We start from the raw sequence: 18,754 nt of genomic DNA, 5'->3' as shown, positions 1-18,754 counted from the left end.
ACAGTACTACAGAGTTGATGTAGAAATCTCGACACGGACAGAACTAGGTATACAGTACTACAGAGCTGATGTAGAAATTTCGACACGGAGAGAACTAGGTATACTGTACTATAGAGCTGATGTAGAAATCTCGACACGAACAGAACTAGGTATACAGTACTACAGAGCTGATGTAGAAATCTCGACACGGACAGAACTAGGTATACAGTACTACAGAGCTGATGTAGAAATCTCGACACGGACAGAACTAGGTATACAGTACTACAGAGCTGATGTAGAAATCTCGACACGGACAGAACTAGGTATACAGTACTACAGAGCTGATGTAGAAATCTCGACACGGACAGAACTAGGTATACTGTACTGCACAGCTGATGTAGAAATCAACAGTACTTCAGAGGTGATGAAAAATGTTCAAAAAACAATTACAGGGCAAGTCCTGTTTCTGTCCTGAAGCTGAAAGCTGTACACTAAAAGTACACTGATTATCTTGTATTGCCTCGAGCGTATTGAGTTCAGTTCAAAGGATTGTAGAAAAGACTTGTAAATAAAACCACTTTCTATATGAATTTACTTACCGTAATAATAATAGTAAATTCGAAAGAAATGTCCAAATTCCATCAGCATGGCTGTGTCAAACTTTACATGGTGGATGTCATCAACAAAGCAAGAGACACCATGGAATTATTGCCCTTGTACTTTTTCTGGTCTACATTTAAATCTTTCTGTTGGTCATATTTTCACCCAAGTTTCATCAAATTTGAGTTTTAATTAAGATTCTGTTGATAAGTCAGTATTGTCTTTCCTCTAGTATTTAGGTTTGCTAAGCAAGGGCTGCTGGCAGATAAAAGTGTTGATTTATTAAGAAGGGACTTTGTTAGGTTAATTAAATAGTGACCACAATCAATGTCAACATGTGGAGGATTAGCACTAAAACATACCAGTTTGATACTCCTCAGGTTTGATATCAAACACAGCATTAGTGCAGTAGTTAATGATAGTTTTTAGAAATTCTATCCTGATGGATCACAGTCAGTCCAGTGTTATTGATGACAACATCCCTTGATTACATTCTTTTCCTTCTCCAGTTCTGATGGATGTCCAAGTTTCAAATTGATTTCCTCAAAGCAACGGCTGAAGTTAGTGGTCAGTTGTGACATAATCGACGGAGATAATGTGATTCTGCATACAGAAGACATCATATACATAGAATGATAAAATAATTCTGATGAAAATGGAACCTTAGGTCTTGTTGTAAATATTGCTATAAATAACCACATCACAGACATTGCTAGGAATACAACAAATGGTAGTGCTACTGTTCAGCTTGTGTTTTACAATGGTTCATTATTTCAGCAATTTTTCAAAAATATTGATGCGAAAAAGATTATTTTTGGGTGAAGTTGCAGAACGAAAATTGTTTTTTTGTTTTTTACAAATTTTTATTTAAAATATATCACTTTTCACAATTTTTATTTATCCTCAAAGGCAGTGAAAATGAAAATCCCTCAAAAATAGCCACATGTATAGCCAAATATGGGATGGTTACATTCTCTGGATGAATTCAAGTGTGGATTTGATATCATGGCCTCAATTAGAATGGATACAGTGTTTGGATTTAAAATTAATTTTTTTATTTATTTAAACGAAATACTCCCATTTTCATTACATTGTTTCCCTGTCTCCTGAAAACATTGCAGCATATTAGTTCAATGAAAACTTAAAACTTAAATTTTATTTTCAAATTGCAATCTCAGCAAAACTCAAATTTCTATTTCTTCTGAAACGACAAAAAATGTTTCAGTAGCAGAATTGATATTTGTAGTGATTTGATTTTCTCTGTGTGGTGTCTATAAACAAAATCTTTATTACAGGAAAAAAAGAGATTTCTAATATTTGTTTTGTATGTGGGAAGAATTTCTGATCTGTATTGTTATCAATAACAAACATTGATTTTCTTATTTAGACTACAGGGAAAAATTCAATGATTTTATATTTCAATAATATTCAGTCGTTTTGGTGTGGAGTATTCTTAATGGTTTATTGGGTGGAAAAAAGGGGTGAGATATGATCTCCTCGTAGTTTGGTAGGTAACAACCAACTAGTGAGGGGCTGCCAACTTGTTTGGTGATGGGATCTCACCCTGGGTAGATACGTGAGGGACTGGCACCTTTCAGTGGTTAGGGTATCTCACCCTGGGTAGACACATATGGGGCTGTCACCTTTCTGTGGTTAGGGTATCTCACCCTGGGTAGACACGTGTGGGACTGGCACCTTGCTTATTGAGGAGATCTCACCCTGGTTAGAAAATCAGAGGCATGCATAGTCTATAATAAGATTTCATCCAGAACGGAAAAGTAAATGGCTGGCACCCGTCCTGGTTAGGGGATCATGACCTCATTAAAAGGTGTCGGTGAGGGCCTGAAAAGTAGTGAACTCTCAAAAATTGTCTCCCAAAGTATGGTAAGTTGAAGATATCATGTAAAAAGTGTGGTTTCCCATTTATTTTTTTTTATAAAACCTTTAGCTCCTGATAATAGTGTCATTCCTAGGACAGATCCTTAGTGCCTCTAAATTACAGAGTATATATATGTTTAGAAATGTCATCTTGGAAAATCATGTTTTTTTTAATTATATTTTGTAGGCGTGCCACCAACAGAGACAAGAGCAGGAGAGAAAAACAGAAATCTACGATCAAGAGAACAACAAAACAAAGGAAGAGGAAAGAGATTACAAACAGACACGACATTTAAAACAGAACAAGGCGGGTCAATCAATCAGAAATGGCTACCCTATCGCTGAAGATCAGCGTGGTGGGCAACGATGTCGTCAAGACGATGCAGTTTGAACCCTCAACTCTTGTATACGACGCCTGTAAGATCATTCGAGATAAACTCGTGGAAATACAACAAGGAAACAGTAAGTCGTACATTTCATGATACATTAACGTGACAAATGATTTGGTAGAGGTGTAATGCATGTTAATCAGGAATTTTGTGTCAGTAATGGAGCGTTCACACATAGCAACACCTGAATGAAAAAGATGCATAAAGTGTCTTTAAACTTTCAGAAAAAATTAATGAACTAATGGTTATTAGTTGTTTACAGTATCTTAAGGGGAGGTAACTCTAAAGCAACAGAAAAGTATTCTTATATCATGCAGGTACATTAGCTAAGTAGCATGTACCTTTAATTACTACATGCTTGTAGTATGTAACATTTTACTGTACTGCATTCGGTTGGCATTCTTCTTGTCAATATTTAAATTAGCTCCAGACTTATAGGTTTGTTTTATAAATTGGAAAACACTCCAATATAATTGAATTCATTGGGTATTTATGATGTTTGAGATGTCACAAATGTGTGCTTCCATATCCTTCTTAACCTCTTGAGACGCCACAATAAACATGCCTCCTTGGCTGCAGATGAAATGTTTATCTAACAGAAAATAAGTATCAAACATTGATTAATGATGATAATCTTCACAAGTTCCAAGCATATTCATTTATTAGAGTGAAAAATTACTCAGAAATCGACTGTTATGCCAGGTTGTTTACCCAGACAACTGTCAGTCTACCAAACGATTGCGTCATATCTCGATGAAGATATTCATCAAAATGAAAAAAAATCAAATTATTACATACAATAAATCTCCGCAAATTGATATCAACATACCGACATTAAGCACCACTCTGGTCATCCTTTTATCGAAAAGAGCACTACAAACTTGTACATGGATGTAGGCATCATGTGTAAAGGACCAACCCAGAAGTCACTCATGTGCCGACTGAGAAACAATATAAAACTATAAAAAGTCATTGGTTTGTAAATTAAAGCTGTCATCTTCCTGGAATGTTCCAAGGTATCAAAGTTAATGGTTATGATGTCATGAAAAAATTATGACTTAGCAGTTGAGATATTTCACTTTATAGTGGTATGAATACCACCTTCTCATATTAGGGTTACAAAGTATAAATGGCACTACAATGTTCAATATTACACACTGTGAGTGTAAGTCCTTACCACATTCCCAAGTGTAACAAATGATGTAATATTTACCATATTCCCAATAGGTCTATCATGGATCTGATGAAAATTAACTATCACTTTTATGTTTGTACACACTTCCAATTGTCTCATAGGGACTGAAAATTTTGAATGGAAACAAGAAATGAATACAATTAGCCCCTATATAAGAGATCATTTTGTTGGTATGGAGAACTAATTTGACCCCTGATAGCAATAGATTTTGGATCCATTGTTTGCGCCAGAGGTACCTAGGTCCTTAAAGTTCAGGGACTGACACTCGGTGTCAGTTACACGGATTTCTGTTGGTAGGGATGGATATGAGATGTATCAGCTAGTGACAAGATAGTCAATATATCAATATTTTACACTTCTCACTCTGACTGGACTCAAGTGTTTAATTTGTCCTTCTGTCCATCTCTTCATCCCCCTGTCAATTAATTCTACCCTGTAGTAACCATGTGCATTTTCGTGTTGTAAACATGCTGCAGATATATGACACAATTTTGTGTTGTAAACGTGCTGAAGATATATGGCACAATTTTGTGTTGTAAGCATGCTGCAGATATATGGCACAATTTTGTGTTGTAAACGTGCTGAAGATATATGGCACAATTTTGTGTTGTAAGCATGCTGCAGATATATGGCACAATTTTGTGTTGTAAGCATGCTGCAGATATATGGCACAATTTTGTGTTGTAAGCATGCTGCAGATATATGGCACAATTTTGTGTTGTAAGATATATGGCATGCTGCAGATATATGGCACAATTTTGTGTTGTAAGCATGCTGCAGATATATGACACAATTTTGTGTTTTAAGCATGCTGCAGATATATGACACAATTTTGTGTTGTAAGCATGCTGCAGATATATGACACAATTTTGTGTTGTAAGCATGCTGCAGATATATGGCGCAATTTTGTGTTCTAAGCATGCTGCAGATATATGGCACAATTTTGTGTTGTAAATGTGCTGAAGATATATGGCACAATTTTGTGTTGTAAACGTGCTGAAGATATATGGCACAATTTTGTGTTGTAAACATGCTGAAGATATATGGCACAATTTTGTGTTGTAAGCATGCTGCAGATATATGGCACAATTTTGTGTTGTAAGCATGCTGCAGATATATGACACAATTTTGTGTTTTAAGCATGCTGCAGATATATGACACAATTTTGTGTTGTAAGCATGCTGCAGATATATGGCGCAATTTTGTGTTTTAAGCATGCTGCAGATATATGGCACAATTTTGTGTTGTAAATGTGCTGAAGATATATGGCACAATTTTGTGTTGTAAACGTGCTGAAGATATATGGCACAATTTTGTGTTGTAAACATGCTGCAGATATATGGCACAATTTTGTGTTGTAAACGTGCTGAAGATATATGGCACAATTTTGTGTTGTAAGCATGCTGCAGATATATGGCACAATTTTGTGTTGTAAACGTGCTAAAGATATATGGCACAATTTTGTGTTGTAAGCATGCTGCAGATATATGGCACAATTTTGTGTTGTAAACGTGCTGAAGATATATGGCACAATTTTGTGTTGTAAGCGTGCTGCAGATATATGGCACAATTTTGTGTTGTAAACGTGCTGCAGATATATGGCACAATTTTGTGTTGTAAACGTGCTGCAGATATATGGCACAATTTTGTGTTGTAAACATGCTGCAGATATATGGCACAATTTTGTGTTGTAAACATGCTGCAGATATATGGCACAGTTTTGTGTTGTAAACATGCTGCAGATATATGGCACAATTTTGTGTTGTAAGCATGCTGCAGATATATGGCACAATTTTGTGTTGTAAGCATGCTGCAGATATATGGCACAATTTTGTGTTGTAAACGTGCTGAAGATATATGGCACAATTTTGTGTTGTAAGCGTGCTGCAGATATATGGCACAATTTTGTGTTGTAAACGTGCTGCAGATATATGGCACAATTTTGTGTTGTAAACGTGCTGCAGATATATGGCACAATTTTGTGTTGTAAACGTGCTGCAGATATATGGCACAATTTTGTGTTGTAAACATGCTGCAGATATATGGCACAATTTTGTGTTGTAAACATGCTGCAGATTCATACGGGATGTGTTTCTGTCATGGGTATGAAATCCTATTATAGAGTGCTGTAACATACAATGATGGGTTTGAAAGTCGTCTCTGGTAAATCCCCTTTAATTTGTCAACCCTTTGATTTCAGAGAGAGGCTCCATATTGTAATGCACTGATTTCAAATGAGTAAATTATCAGTCAAACTTCTGTTGTATTTTTAAATAAAAATATAAAATAGCATGATGAGGTTTTAAGGTAAAAATTTGTGAGAGACGGTTTCAACCTTCAGTAAATCACCATTCACAAGTTAATGTGACTTTCATATTTGAGTGCAAAGTGTGATTTAAAAACATTTCATTTATATCATCTTTGATCACCATCGTAAAGTAACCGGAATTTATAGAATGAATATACTGCTGAGGTATCAGAGACGTCCATATTTTGCTCCTTTGTGGGTGTGTCTGAGAGTGTCAGAAGGGCCTGCTTTGTTCCAGGCAAGTTTAGTGTAGTCATATTGTCCAAAGGAGTACCAGAAAGGCAGTGATATTCAGAGCTCAAAAATTCATAGGTTCTCTGTGTTATAAATCACTTTGAACTTTCATGTCAATGAGAGTCTTTGCTTTCCCGTTTCTGTTTTCCATTTTACTGTTCAGTTTACCGCAAATGTCACATAGCCGACTTCTATCGGTCGTCATCGATTTGACATTATCAAAACTATGAGAAAATAGTTTTATAATTGACTAAATGGTTGTAATATGACAAATCTCTAATGGGACAGATATCAGCCAATCAAACACTAGATCTACTGATGCAGAAGGGCGGGCTTAGTGGCCTATACTGGCCGATCTGGTATGCAGACGGGTTTTCTGTTTCGTTTTGACATTTTTGTGTAAAGGTCACAATAGCTTGACAACCAATTTAGGAAATTATGATTGTTTATCTCGAGACCAGTAGCAATGGCCGCCATATTTTGCTGGTTATAATTTCTTTTTCCCTTTTTTAGAATTTTTTTTTTCAGCCATTTATGACTGACTTGACAATGACTTGACATGTTTTAAATTTTAACTTAATTTCATTTATTCCTATTTCCGAAATTTTATGCAAATTTTGTCCAAAACAGAAATCTATAACAAGTGCTAATGACACAAAGCTGAAAAGTGTTGGTTTGTTGATAACAAGTTTAACTTTCACTTCAGTATGTCATCATTGTTTAGCAGCCACCAGGGGATGGCCATTATCCCCATCTATGTCTTGGTCTCTGTGCAGCATAACTCAGGGGTGGAGGGTGGGGAGAGGGGGGACCTTCGGGTCAGGGAAGGCAGTCATCATTGTCACAATGCACTCTGCTAAGACAGATATGCCACTCTGGATAAATATCAGCAACTTTCAACTGACTAGGTATGGAAGAATTTCTTTCATATTTCTGCACGCAAAAAATCAGACTGGAAACCAAGAGGTTCACACCCAAGTGGAATGTCAAACAGAAAATCTAGAGATTCAGACCCATGCAGACCGTCAGACAGGACACCGTGAGTTTTCTGGTTCAGACCCATGCAGACCATCAGATAGGCCACCTAGAGTTTGCTGGTTCAGACCCATGCAGACCGTCAGACAGGCCACCTAGAGTTTTCTGGTTCAGACCCATGCAGACCATCAGATAGGCCACCTAGAGTTTTCTGGTTCAGACCCATGCAGACCATCAGATAGGCCACCTAGAGTTTTCTGGTTCAGACCCTTGCAGACCATCAGACAGGATACCTAGAGTTTTCTGCTTCAGACCCTTGCAGACCATCAGATAGGCCACCTAGGGTTTTCTGGTTCAGACCCTTGCAGACCATCAGATAGGCCACCTAGGGTTTTCTGGTTCAGACCCTTGCAGACCGTCAGACAGGATACCTAGAGTTTTCTGGTTCAGACCCTTGCAGACCATCAGATAGGCCACCTAGAGTTTTCTGGTTCAGACCCATGCAGACCGTCAGATAGGCCATCTAGAGTTTTCTGGTTCAGACCCATGCAGACCATCAGATAGGCCACCTAGAGTTTTGGTTCAGACCCATGCAGACCATCAGATAGGCCACCTAGAGTTTTCTGGTTCAGACCCTTGCAGACCATCAGATAGGCCACCTAGGGTTTTCTGGTTCAGACCCTTGCAGACCATCAGATAGGCCACCTAGGGTTTTCTGGTTCAGACCCTTGCAGACCATCCGATAGGCCACCTAAGGTTTTCTGGTTCAGACCCTTGCAGACCGTCAGACAGGATACCTAGAGTTTTCTGGTTCAGACCCTTGCAGAGTGTTGAACAGAAAATCTAGAAAATCTGGTTCAGACTCCTGCAGAAGTATTGAAAAAATAGTTAAGTGTGTTACAGTTCTTGATTTTAGAAAGTCAGGAGAATTAATGTTTCTGTGTCTGATCAGCTGTCTAGTGAATGAAACAATAAAATTTAGTGTTGATCTGATACAGAAATGTAATTGTACCTCAACTATATTCACTGTTTCTCTTAACATGGCTTTATGTATTTTGTTTTCATCTGTCTGTCATCCTGTCTGAAGTAACATATAAAAATAGTTCTATTTGTCTCACTTCATTTCTGTATGAACCTCACAACTGTTTTCTGTTTTGTTTTCATCATAAAAATTTAAGGAAATGGATGGAAATGGATCATTCTTTATGTGTATGTTGGTATTTGTCTTTCAATGCAAACTTGGAAGAGAATCTATTTATAGACCTGAAGAAAATGGATGAATCTGATTTATCAGTGCCGAAATGAGAACCTTTGTTGTAGCCACTTCTAGTGAGTTAGGTAACCAAATGATGATCATAATGAAAATATAGCAATTGGTTTTTGTGGTAATTTGTTCAGAATTAATAGAAAACAGCAAAATCTAACTGAAACAATCCATAAATATTTAATGCTAAAATGACAACAATTTAATTTCGTCTGTGAATTTTAATCAATCTTAAAAAAAACTTCCCTCTGGTAATTTCCCTGGCTTCCAAACAACTCTGATTTATTACTGACATGTCTTTCGTAGAAATCAATGTTTGTTTATTTAGAAATATGACATGAATATTAAACTTTTTATGGAGTTATGAGTTTGTATTTACATTGATAGAGTTAAAGTCCCTTTAGTGACCAGTTCTCATCATCACTGGCTAGGACAGGGTACTCTCTCCTTTCTATAATGCAGAGTTAATTTGTGATGGTGAACAGATCTCATCATCACTGACCTGGAAGGGGTACACTGATTTTGTTACAATGTAGAGTAGATGTGTGGTGGTAAACAGATCTTTCCATTACTGGCTTAGATGGGATTAGCTGACTATAAATGTAGAGTAAATGTACAGTGGTGAACATGAGATCTTACCATCGCTGACAGGGTCAGATTATGCTAAATTTAGTCTTAGAGTAAATTTGGAATGAAGATGAGAACTCATTACCACTGGCTGGGATGGGTACTCTGACTTTGTTATAGGGTAGGTTTGTAATGGAGGATAGGTCTCATTACCACTGGCTGGGATGGGTACTCTGACTTTGTTATAGGGTAGGTTTGTAATGGAGGATAGGTCTCATTATCACTGGCTGGGAGGGGTACTCTGACTTTGTTATAGGGTAGGTTTGTAATGGAGGATAGGTCTCATTACCACTGGATGGGATGGGTACTCTGACTTTGTTGTAGAGTAGATTTATTCAGACACATGGCTAACATGAACAGTCAACCCTCAGCAGTTTTAATTTGTGAATGATTTCTTGACTTCATTTATTGTTTTAGGCGTTTTACCACACAACCAGTAAAATCTGTTACACACAGTAAATGTTTTACCACAGAACCAGTAAAATCTGTTACACACAGCAAATGTTTTACCACACAACCAGTAAAATCTGTTACACACAGTAAATGTTTTACTACAGAACCAGTAAAATCTGTTACACACAGTAAATGTTTTACTACAGAACCAGTAAAATCTGTTACACACAGTAAATGTTTTACCACACAACCAGTAAATCTGTTACACACAGCAAATGTTTTACCACACAACCAGTAAAATCTGTTACACACAGCAAATGTTTTACCACACAACCAGTAAAATCTGTTACACACAGTAAATGTTTTACCACACAACCAGTAAAATCTGTTACACACAGCAAATGTTTTACCACACAACCAGTAAAATCTGTTACACACAGCAAATGTTTTACCACACAACCAGTAAAATCTGTTACACACAGTAAATGTTTTACCACAGAACCAGTAAAATCTGTTACACACAGCAAATGTTTTACCACACAACCAGTAAAATCTGTTACACACAGTAAATGTTTTACCACAGAACCAGTAAAATCTGTTACACACAGCAAATGTTTTACTACAGAACCAGTAAAATCTGTTACACACTGCAAATGTTTTACCACACAACCAGTAAAATCTGTTACACACTGCAAATGTTTTACCACACAACCAGTAAAATCTGGCATACAGCAAATTATCTGGATGGCCACAAGTCAACTGTGTCTAACATTACAAATCCTGGCTCTTTTTAAAATCTGACACAACAAGATTGAGTCAATATTTTTGATGACGTTGCAGATTTTTTAACCATGAATAATTTGTGTAATGGCCAGGCATAAGTTTAAGACCATGATGTGATTTATCCTCTGATATTGACATGTTAACCAGCAGCTAAGATGTAGACTCAGAATTTTTGTTTGGGAGATGTATAATTACTTTAAATCATGAATATTCATGAGTGGTCATGCATAATTTGTACAGCTTACCAACAATGTTTCCTGACTGATGGGTAATGGAGACATGAAAACTTTGTCGTTTTGTTGGAAAATCAACGTAATGATAAACAGGATGAAAATAGAGTTGCTGTGACGACGGATTTGAGGATCATCATGTTGATTCTAAATAATGTGAAGGATTGTCTTTTATTGGGGTTTAAATATTCAATTTTTACTAAAATTCTGAAGCAAAAGTGCCTAGTTTTTGCTGAAGTCATGAAAGGATATTTTAATATTTTTTTATAGTATAGTCTAGTTAACAATTTCAATGATTTTACCCTCAAAAATCACAAAAGTTCAAACATTGTCATTGATGAACATCAGTGAAACAAAATCTAGTGATAAGAGGTCACAGAGATGAAATACCAGTACACACCTTAATGATAGATAAATGAGAGTAATAATATTGTTAACGTGACAAAAGTAAAGAAAACAGATGATTGTCTATGAGACTCCATGTAATGATAGAAAGACAATCATGGGGACAGAAAACCTGTATACACCTTTGCAGTAGATAAAAATGGAAATCATAGTAATAATTACTGCTCACATGAAGAAAAAGTCATCTATCTGAACACTGTTGTTGTGAGGGAGGCAGCACCTAGTGATAGGAAAAGTCAGGGAGACGGAAAACCTGTAACCGACCACAACAGAACTGTTGACTGCAAAGCTTGATTAGTGTTGTAGTGTAAGGCAGCGACACCTGTAGCTGTAACAGCTTATTACCTGTTATTAATGATATAAGGGACAAACGGCTTATTACCTGTTATTAATGATATAAGGGACAAACAGCTTACTACCTGTTCTCAATGATATAAGGGACAAACAGCTTATAACCGGTTATTAATGACATAAGGGACAAACAGCTTACTACCGGTTCTTAATGATATAAGGGACAAACAGCTTACTACCTGTTCTTAATAATATAAGGGACAAACAGCTTACTACCTGTTATTAAGGATATAAGGGACAAACAGCTTACTACCTGTTCTTAATGATATAAGGGACAAACAGCTTACTACCTATTCTTAATGATATAAGTGACAAACAGCTTATTACCTGTTATTAATGATATAAGGGACAAACAGCTTACTACCTGTTATTAATGATATAAGGGACAAACAGCTTACTACCTGTTATTAATGATATAAGGGACAAACAGTTTACTACCTGTTATTAATGATATAAGGGACAAACAGTTTACTACCTGTTCTTAATGATATAAGGGACAAACAGCTTATTACCTGTTATTAATGATATAAGGGACAAACAGCTTACTACCTGTTATTAAGGATATAAGGGACATCTTTTACTGCTAAAAATCATATTGATGACATAAATGTATTACCTAAAAAAACAGGTTAATTATGTGATAAAAAAACTATTCCCCAAATCTGAAAAAGTATGGGGATCATCCGCCCTCTTACAGAGGTTTTTATCGGGTACTCGCATTCCGCCCAAAATATTACTTCCTTCACCAACATCCATCCTGGCCAAAAAGAGTGATTATTTTAAGTTTGAATAACTTGCTTTACAATTTGTAGTAAAATTAATTTAATTGGAATTAACAGATTATTTAAGTAATAATTATTGATGGTGGTGGCATTAAGAGATCAGATGAGATAAAAAGAACGGACATTTTTAGACATTTTCACAGTCATGTAGTCTCAGATTTTAATGCAAGTCTCTCTCTATCTTAAAGAAATTTCAAACTTAAAAAAAAAAAGAGTTGCATCATCTCTATGATTGACAAAAGTTTACTGCCGTTGGACAGTGTAGAACTGAGAGGAACATACCCCAAGTGACTACACCATTACATGTATAAAGGTAAAAGTTTGATAATTTCAACACATGGTATCAAATACATATGAATTATGGATGAGACAGCAGAGTAAGAGGACCAAAACCATTGTACATTAAAGTGCTTTACTGGAAAAAATAAATATTGAATGAATTCTGGTAGCGAGGAAGTACGCTGAGAAATATTGTACACATTGGTATTACAAAGTCTGGAAACTGTGTTAGTATTGATGTGAACAATAAACTATATTCTACCCTGTATTGATGGGCCTTTAGTCACTTCGTATTGTGTAATAAGACCATCCCATGAGACGGCCATCTTGGAAGTGTTTAACTTCAGGGGAGATGCATGAAGGAAATGTTGATTATAGGAGAGTGTGTCTGTAATAGCGTTTGGAATGTCAGGTTTTTGCTTGTCATTAAGTTGGTCCATTTTATAACAAAGATAATCCAGGGACAAAAATCATCCTTCCTGTTCCGTTCCTTATTTAATGTTTAACCCTAAATCACAGTGGTAGAGCTATCAAAAACTTGTAGGATGAGATTAACACATAGATACTACAACCAAATATTTGTTGTGAATTTGAACCTGGATTAAGGGTTAAGCATCGAAAGGTTTTACAACAGCAGCTACTCATTTGACTGGCCCACAGTACCTGTAAAACACATGATCTGTTAATCTTAGTTATAATTAACCATTATCACTTCAGTTCAGTTCTTTGATGTAATATCAGTTATTACTTCATTTCAGTTATCACTTCAGTTCAGTTCCTTGATGTAATATCAGTTATCACTTCATTTCAGTTATCACTTCAATTCAGTTCCTTGATGTAATGTCAGTAATCACTTCAGTTCAGTTCCTTGATGTAAAGTCAATTATCACTTCAGTTCAGTTCCTTGATGTAATGTCAATTATCACTTCAGTTCAGTTCCTTGATGTAATGTCAATTTTTGTGATTACGATGACAAAGTTGTTGATTTTTAAATATAATGTTTATCTTTTACAGCTGGAGACTATGGATTGTTCCTTAAGGATGACGACCCCAAGAAAGGGGTGTGGCTAGAGTCAGGACGAGCATTAGATTACTACTTACTGAGAAATGGGGTAGGTTATCTCCCTTTTTATACTGCACTTTATGGTTCATTTGCAGGAAGATTTATTAGTTACCTCCCTCAAAATAATGATCCAGTATTTATAAAGCTAATTATATTGAGAAACTTGAGAAGAAAAAAATAATTTCAATTACTTATCTCCCTTTCACAGAACTTCCTTACCACGATATTACTTCAACATTGATCGTTTCGAATACATTTGTGATGTAATCAATAATACGTTAGGTTTCCTCCCTTGGAAAAGAGTTCCTGAGGTTAAAATTTTATATACTGAGGTTGTCTCCCTTGTTATAATGTTCCTGAGGTTTAGATTTCCTTGTAGTATTGTTTCTGAGGATAAGATTTGATATAACGAGGTTGTTTCCCTTGTTATAATGTTCCTGAGTTTTACAAGGAAAATATTTCGACCTCCTAAATTTGTAACTAATTAACAACTAAGTAACAGTTCCATTTTCTTGTACCTGTTGAATTACAATATGTAACAAGGTCTCTTTGTTTTATTTCTAATTAAAAATTTCATTCTAAACTGATAAAGCAATTAAAGGTATTGTTATTAATTGGATTTTTCAATATTTCAAAATTTAAAAATGATTTTTCTTAGAGTATGCACATAGTTCTTGTCCTAATGTGTCCTGATAAACGTCTAGCACTGTACAGGCTTTGTCGCCTGACAATGCATTAATACTGAAATAAGATATCCAATGGCTTGATAGAGACATATGATCTCGACAAGAAGAATGTGTTTAAGGTTTTAAGAGGGTTAGTGTTATCAGGTTTTCTTGATATAGAAACTGACACCGCTGTATCCTTACGTCTTGCAGGGCTAGGAAAAGGACACCGTTAATGTTGGTGTCTGACCATGTCACTGCTACAAGTGGTGTTAGAGTGGCAGTTAAATACATCAGTCTAAGGGTTACCATGTCATATACCAATGGCTACATAGAGCATTTTTCTTAAAAAAAATCCTTAAGATAGAAGAGACTTCAGCTCTATCATTGCTAAGTGCTCTATAAGCTTATTAAGTGCAAAGAATGAAAATTCAAAACTAGTTTCCCACTCATGAAAATATGTATGTTAAATATGATTTTTTCTGATAATTTCACTGAATTTCATGATTTCCCCTGTGAATGGTACTGACTAGATCATCACTGTTAACTTGTATGTTATCAGATATTGAGTTTGTTTTATAAAAAAAAACTTCCTTGAACATACTTGAACATAGAGGAAGTATATTCACTACAAAATCCTGAATCGTATGCAGAAGGAGACCTTTAATCCAAAGAATCATAGACCTTTGTTTCATGTGACCTTTTGACCTTTGACACTAGGAAATGGAGATCTTGTAATAAGATCATGCAGCTGGAGTGCATTTTTGATGAGACACTTTCTGATCATTCCTCAGAGTCCTTACACTGAAGTGTCTAGGGACTGGCTCAACCTGATCTTATTTTACTTTCTTCATCTTTCCTTCTTCCTTCTTTAGTGTGGATATTTTAGACCCTATTTTCCTTGCTGTCCTTGATTCTCGTAAAATAAATGTATTTCCCCGCTATCTATGTTAGTGGTGTAGGTTTCAGAAAGACAAGGGTGTGGGCAATGCTAAACCAGTATGTGTTCACTTCCTGTGAATCAGAAAAAGCTCTTCACATGAAGGAGGTACAAATAGTCCTTTTAATGAGAAGCACTTTGAATATAAACATTTTTTTTAAATTGACGCTTAAGAAACATTTTGAAACAGAATTTTTAAAAACATGAATAAATGTTAAGAATTTTAACTTGATGTTAGCTATGTGGGATCACGTAAGTGTTGCAGAAGTGAGATTCCTACAGGATGGTCTTGTGATTCTAATAAAAATTCTCAAATCCAGACCTGAATACATTGCCAGTCTTTTAGTTCATTTGAAGTATAAACATCGCCTGAAACTGATTGATATTTGATCATTGTAGTAGTGTAAAGAGGTCTAACAGTAAATTTACTATTATATAGAATATAATACTAAGGTATCAATATATGGAATGTCAAATTGATGTACTGTAATACAGTGCTTCAACAGTCCTTCATTGACCTGTTCATGTTCAGAATAAAGTCCTTCATTGACCTGTTCAGGGTCAGAATAAAGTCCTTCATTGACTTGTTCAAGTTCAGGGTACAATCTTCCATTGACCTGTCATTTGTTGACCTGTCCTTTATTGACCTGTCCTTTATTGACCTGCCCTTTATTGACCAGTCCTGACCTGTCCTTTGTTGAACTGTCCTTTGTTGGCATTCCCTTTGTTGAATTGTCCTTTGTTGACCTGTCCTTTGTTAACCTGCCCTTTATTGACCTGTCCTTTGTTGACCTGCCCTTTGTTGACCTGTCCTTTGTTGACCTGCCCTTTATTGACCTGTCCTTTGGTGGCTTTCCCTTTGTTGACCTGCCCTTTATTGACCTGTCCTTTGTTGGCATTCCCTTTGTTGACTGCCCTTTGTTGACCTGCCATTTGTTGACCTGTCCTTTGCTGACCTGTCCTTTGTTGACCTGCCCTTTGTTGACCTGTCCTTTGTTGACTTGCCCTTTGTCGACCTGTCCTTTGTTGACCTGTGCTTTAATGACCTGCCCTTTGTTAACATGTCCTTTATTGACCTGTCCTTTGTTGGACCTGTTTTTAGGCCAGTATGAACCTGCTCTGTGGTTATTCTTGTTACATTCTGTTGATTTTAGTCTTTTTTTAATGAAGTTATATTTTGTTCATTGACCATTCACAGCACCTGATATAGTTTTACAACAGAAATTGACCTCTATATTTACACATGTGGTGAGATGTATCTACATGTAGTAATTCCTCATTTCAGGATTTACTAGAATACAGAAAGAAAATGAGGATATTACAGATCAAAACTCTGGAAGGCAACGCTAAAAAGCTACAGGTGGATGACAGCCATACTGTCGGTCAGCTCATGGTTACCATCTGTACGAGGATCGGTCAGTAACAGTTCTAGAATCTGTTATTATCATAGTAAATTATGTTTTTTAGTACTTGTCTTAACATAGGCTATCAAAAATGGTCTTAAATGTCAAATATTTGATTGGTCAGTTCTTTTAACAATCAAAATTTGCATAGGCCAAATGCAACATCAGTTCGTCACCATAAAGTGACCACTTCTATTTATCTCAAACTCCAGGAATTGCCAACCATGAAGAATACTCACTTGTGCGTGACCTTGCTGATGATGAGAAAGAAAAGACTATGACAATCAAGCGTGACAAATCCATTGCTAAAGACCAGAAAAAATTGGAAGAAATGAGGAAAAAACTACACACAGATGATGAATGTGAGAGGGCTTAGAACATCACAAATTCTTAACTGTTTTTGAATATCATCGTAAATAAACTAATGCAGAAATTATTAGAAAAACTTTTTTGGGATGATTGGTAAAGTGTCGGCTAAATTTGAAATTTTAATGTTGAATGTAGAATTCTAAAATTCATTTTGATTTAGTCAGAGGAAATATTACTGATAGGGAAAAAGGTTATGGTTTTTTATCATTATAGTGTTTTTATCTCCACAGTAGTGAATATATTATTATCACAATTATCACTTTGTTATTAGTTTGATTTTAATACCAAATTACTTGTTCTCTTCAGTGGAATGGTTAGATCATTCAAAGACGTTGAGAGAACAGGGAGTTAATGATGAAGACACACTCTTATTACGACGGAAATATTTCTATTCTGATCAGAATGTTGACCAGAGAGACCCTATACAGCTGAATTTACTTTTTGTCCAGGTAAAACAGTCAATATAAGGGGAGACAATTTGATTATCTCCCCTTGAGAGATTCTCTGTCTGTCAAGGCTGTATATAATTTCCATTGTTCTTGGTCACATTATAAAATTTATCAATTTACCATTTTATTTCATAATTTACACTTTTTTGTTTTCTGTTTTCCAACCTTTTTCATAATGAATTTCACATAATCAAATTTATCACTTACAAATCACCTGTCAACCCACATGTCGGATATCTGAGTAATAGTTAGAAATTCATAGTAAAAACATATTATTTAAGGTAATTTAACAAAAGAACTATATTAAATACAGTATATATTTAGTCTCTAATCCATCTGCTTCCTTTTGTTTTTTTTATTTAATGTGTTTAGTCTGATAGAGAGAGACTGATTCTGGTTTATGTATCCTATTTCAGTCTCGGGATGCCATATTGGATGGTACCCATCCAGTCGCTCAGGAAGAGGCAATACAGTTTGCTGGCTTACAGTGTCAGATCCAGTTTGGAAACCATATAGAAAACAAACACAAATCAGGCTTCTTTGAGTAAGTACAGCAGTATCAAGTTCGGTATCTAAGTTTTATATTCTGTTTGTGTACATGGGATATAATTACTAGTCAGGTTTCTTTAAGTATACTGGCTAAATCATACTGGTGAGACTAGATACGTTTCTCAACTTCTGAAATAAACTAATAAGATATAATATTTCTATAAAAATAGAATAAAATGAAAAGTCTGATTTCCTTCAATACATACTAGGGTACATGGTTCCGGTTCAATGAGTTGATATTCAGTTTCTCAAAATGGAGATAGCAAAATCTGGCTTCCAATGGTTAACACTGACATAACAAAGCCATAATAGATGGAAGACTGAAAACCAAAATTAAAAAAAATTCCTTGATAATGAAATGTTGTTTTATGTCAAACTCATGTGTTATATTATACTTCTATGTATGTATTCAAACATTCACATGATTAAGACAAGGAGACAGTATTGAGAGAGCAAATCAATTTATCAATATGCATTTGATAAAACAAAACATTATAAAAAAAAGAAAATGAAAAACCAAAAAAGGGCATTGAAATTGTGCTGTTCACTACAATATATTTGGCAAAGTGCCTGTAAGAACTTATTTTCTAGTTGCCATAGCGACTAAGCGGTTTTCAAATCTAATGTAAATGTGTTGTTTTGAC

The 18,754-nt window shown here is 35.6% G+C and overlaps 1 protein-coding gene across 6 annotated transcripts in view; it reads left to right on the top strand.

The window, feature by feature from the left end:
- The window catches only part of LOC132553731 (talin-1-like), a 119,971-nt gene that overhangs the window by 38,734 nt on the left and 62,483 nt on the right, over positions 1-18,754 (top strand). For all 6 annotated transcript variants that reach the window (XM_060218257.1, XM_060218392.1, XM_060218181.1 and 3 more), the window contains exons 2-7: positions 2,645-2,919; positions 13,687-13,784; positions 16,626-16,755; positions 16,956-17,105; positions 17,419-17,561; positions 17,978-18,105. In XM_060218257.1, coding sequence (XP_060074240.1) covers positions 2,784-2,919; positions 13,687-13,784; positions 16,626-16,755; positions 16,956-17,105; positions 17,419-17,561; positions 17,978-18,105 — 785 coding nt within the window. In that variant the 5' untranslated portion in view covers positions 2,645-2,783. The remainder of the gene's footprint in view (positions 1-2,644; positions 2,920-13,686; positions 13,785-16,625; positions 16,756-16,955; positions 17,106-17,418; positions 17,562-17,977; positions 18,106-18,754) is intronic.

The sequence above is a fragment of the Ylistrum balloti genome, unplaced genomic scaffold, assembly GCF_031769215.1.
Source record: "Ylistrum balloti isolate Yb309-2 unplaced genomic scaffold, AGI_CSIRO_Ybal_v1 Utg369564, whole genome shotgun sequence".
Taxonomy (NCBI): domain Eukaryota; kingdom Metazoa; phylum Mollusca; class Bivalvia; order Pectinida; family Pectinidae; genus Ylistrum; species Ylistrum balloti.
The sequence above is the reverse complement of the archived record's forward strand: the minus strand, read 5'-3'. Positions and strand labels throughout refer to the sequence as shown.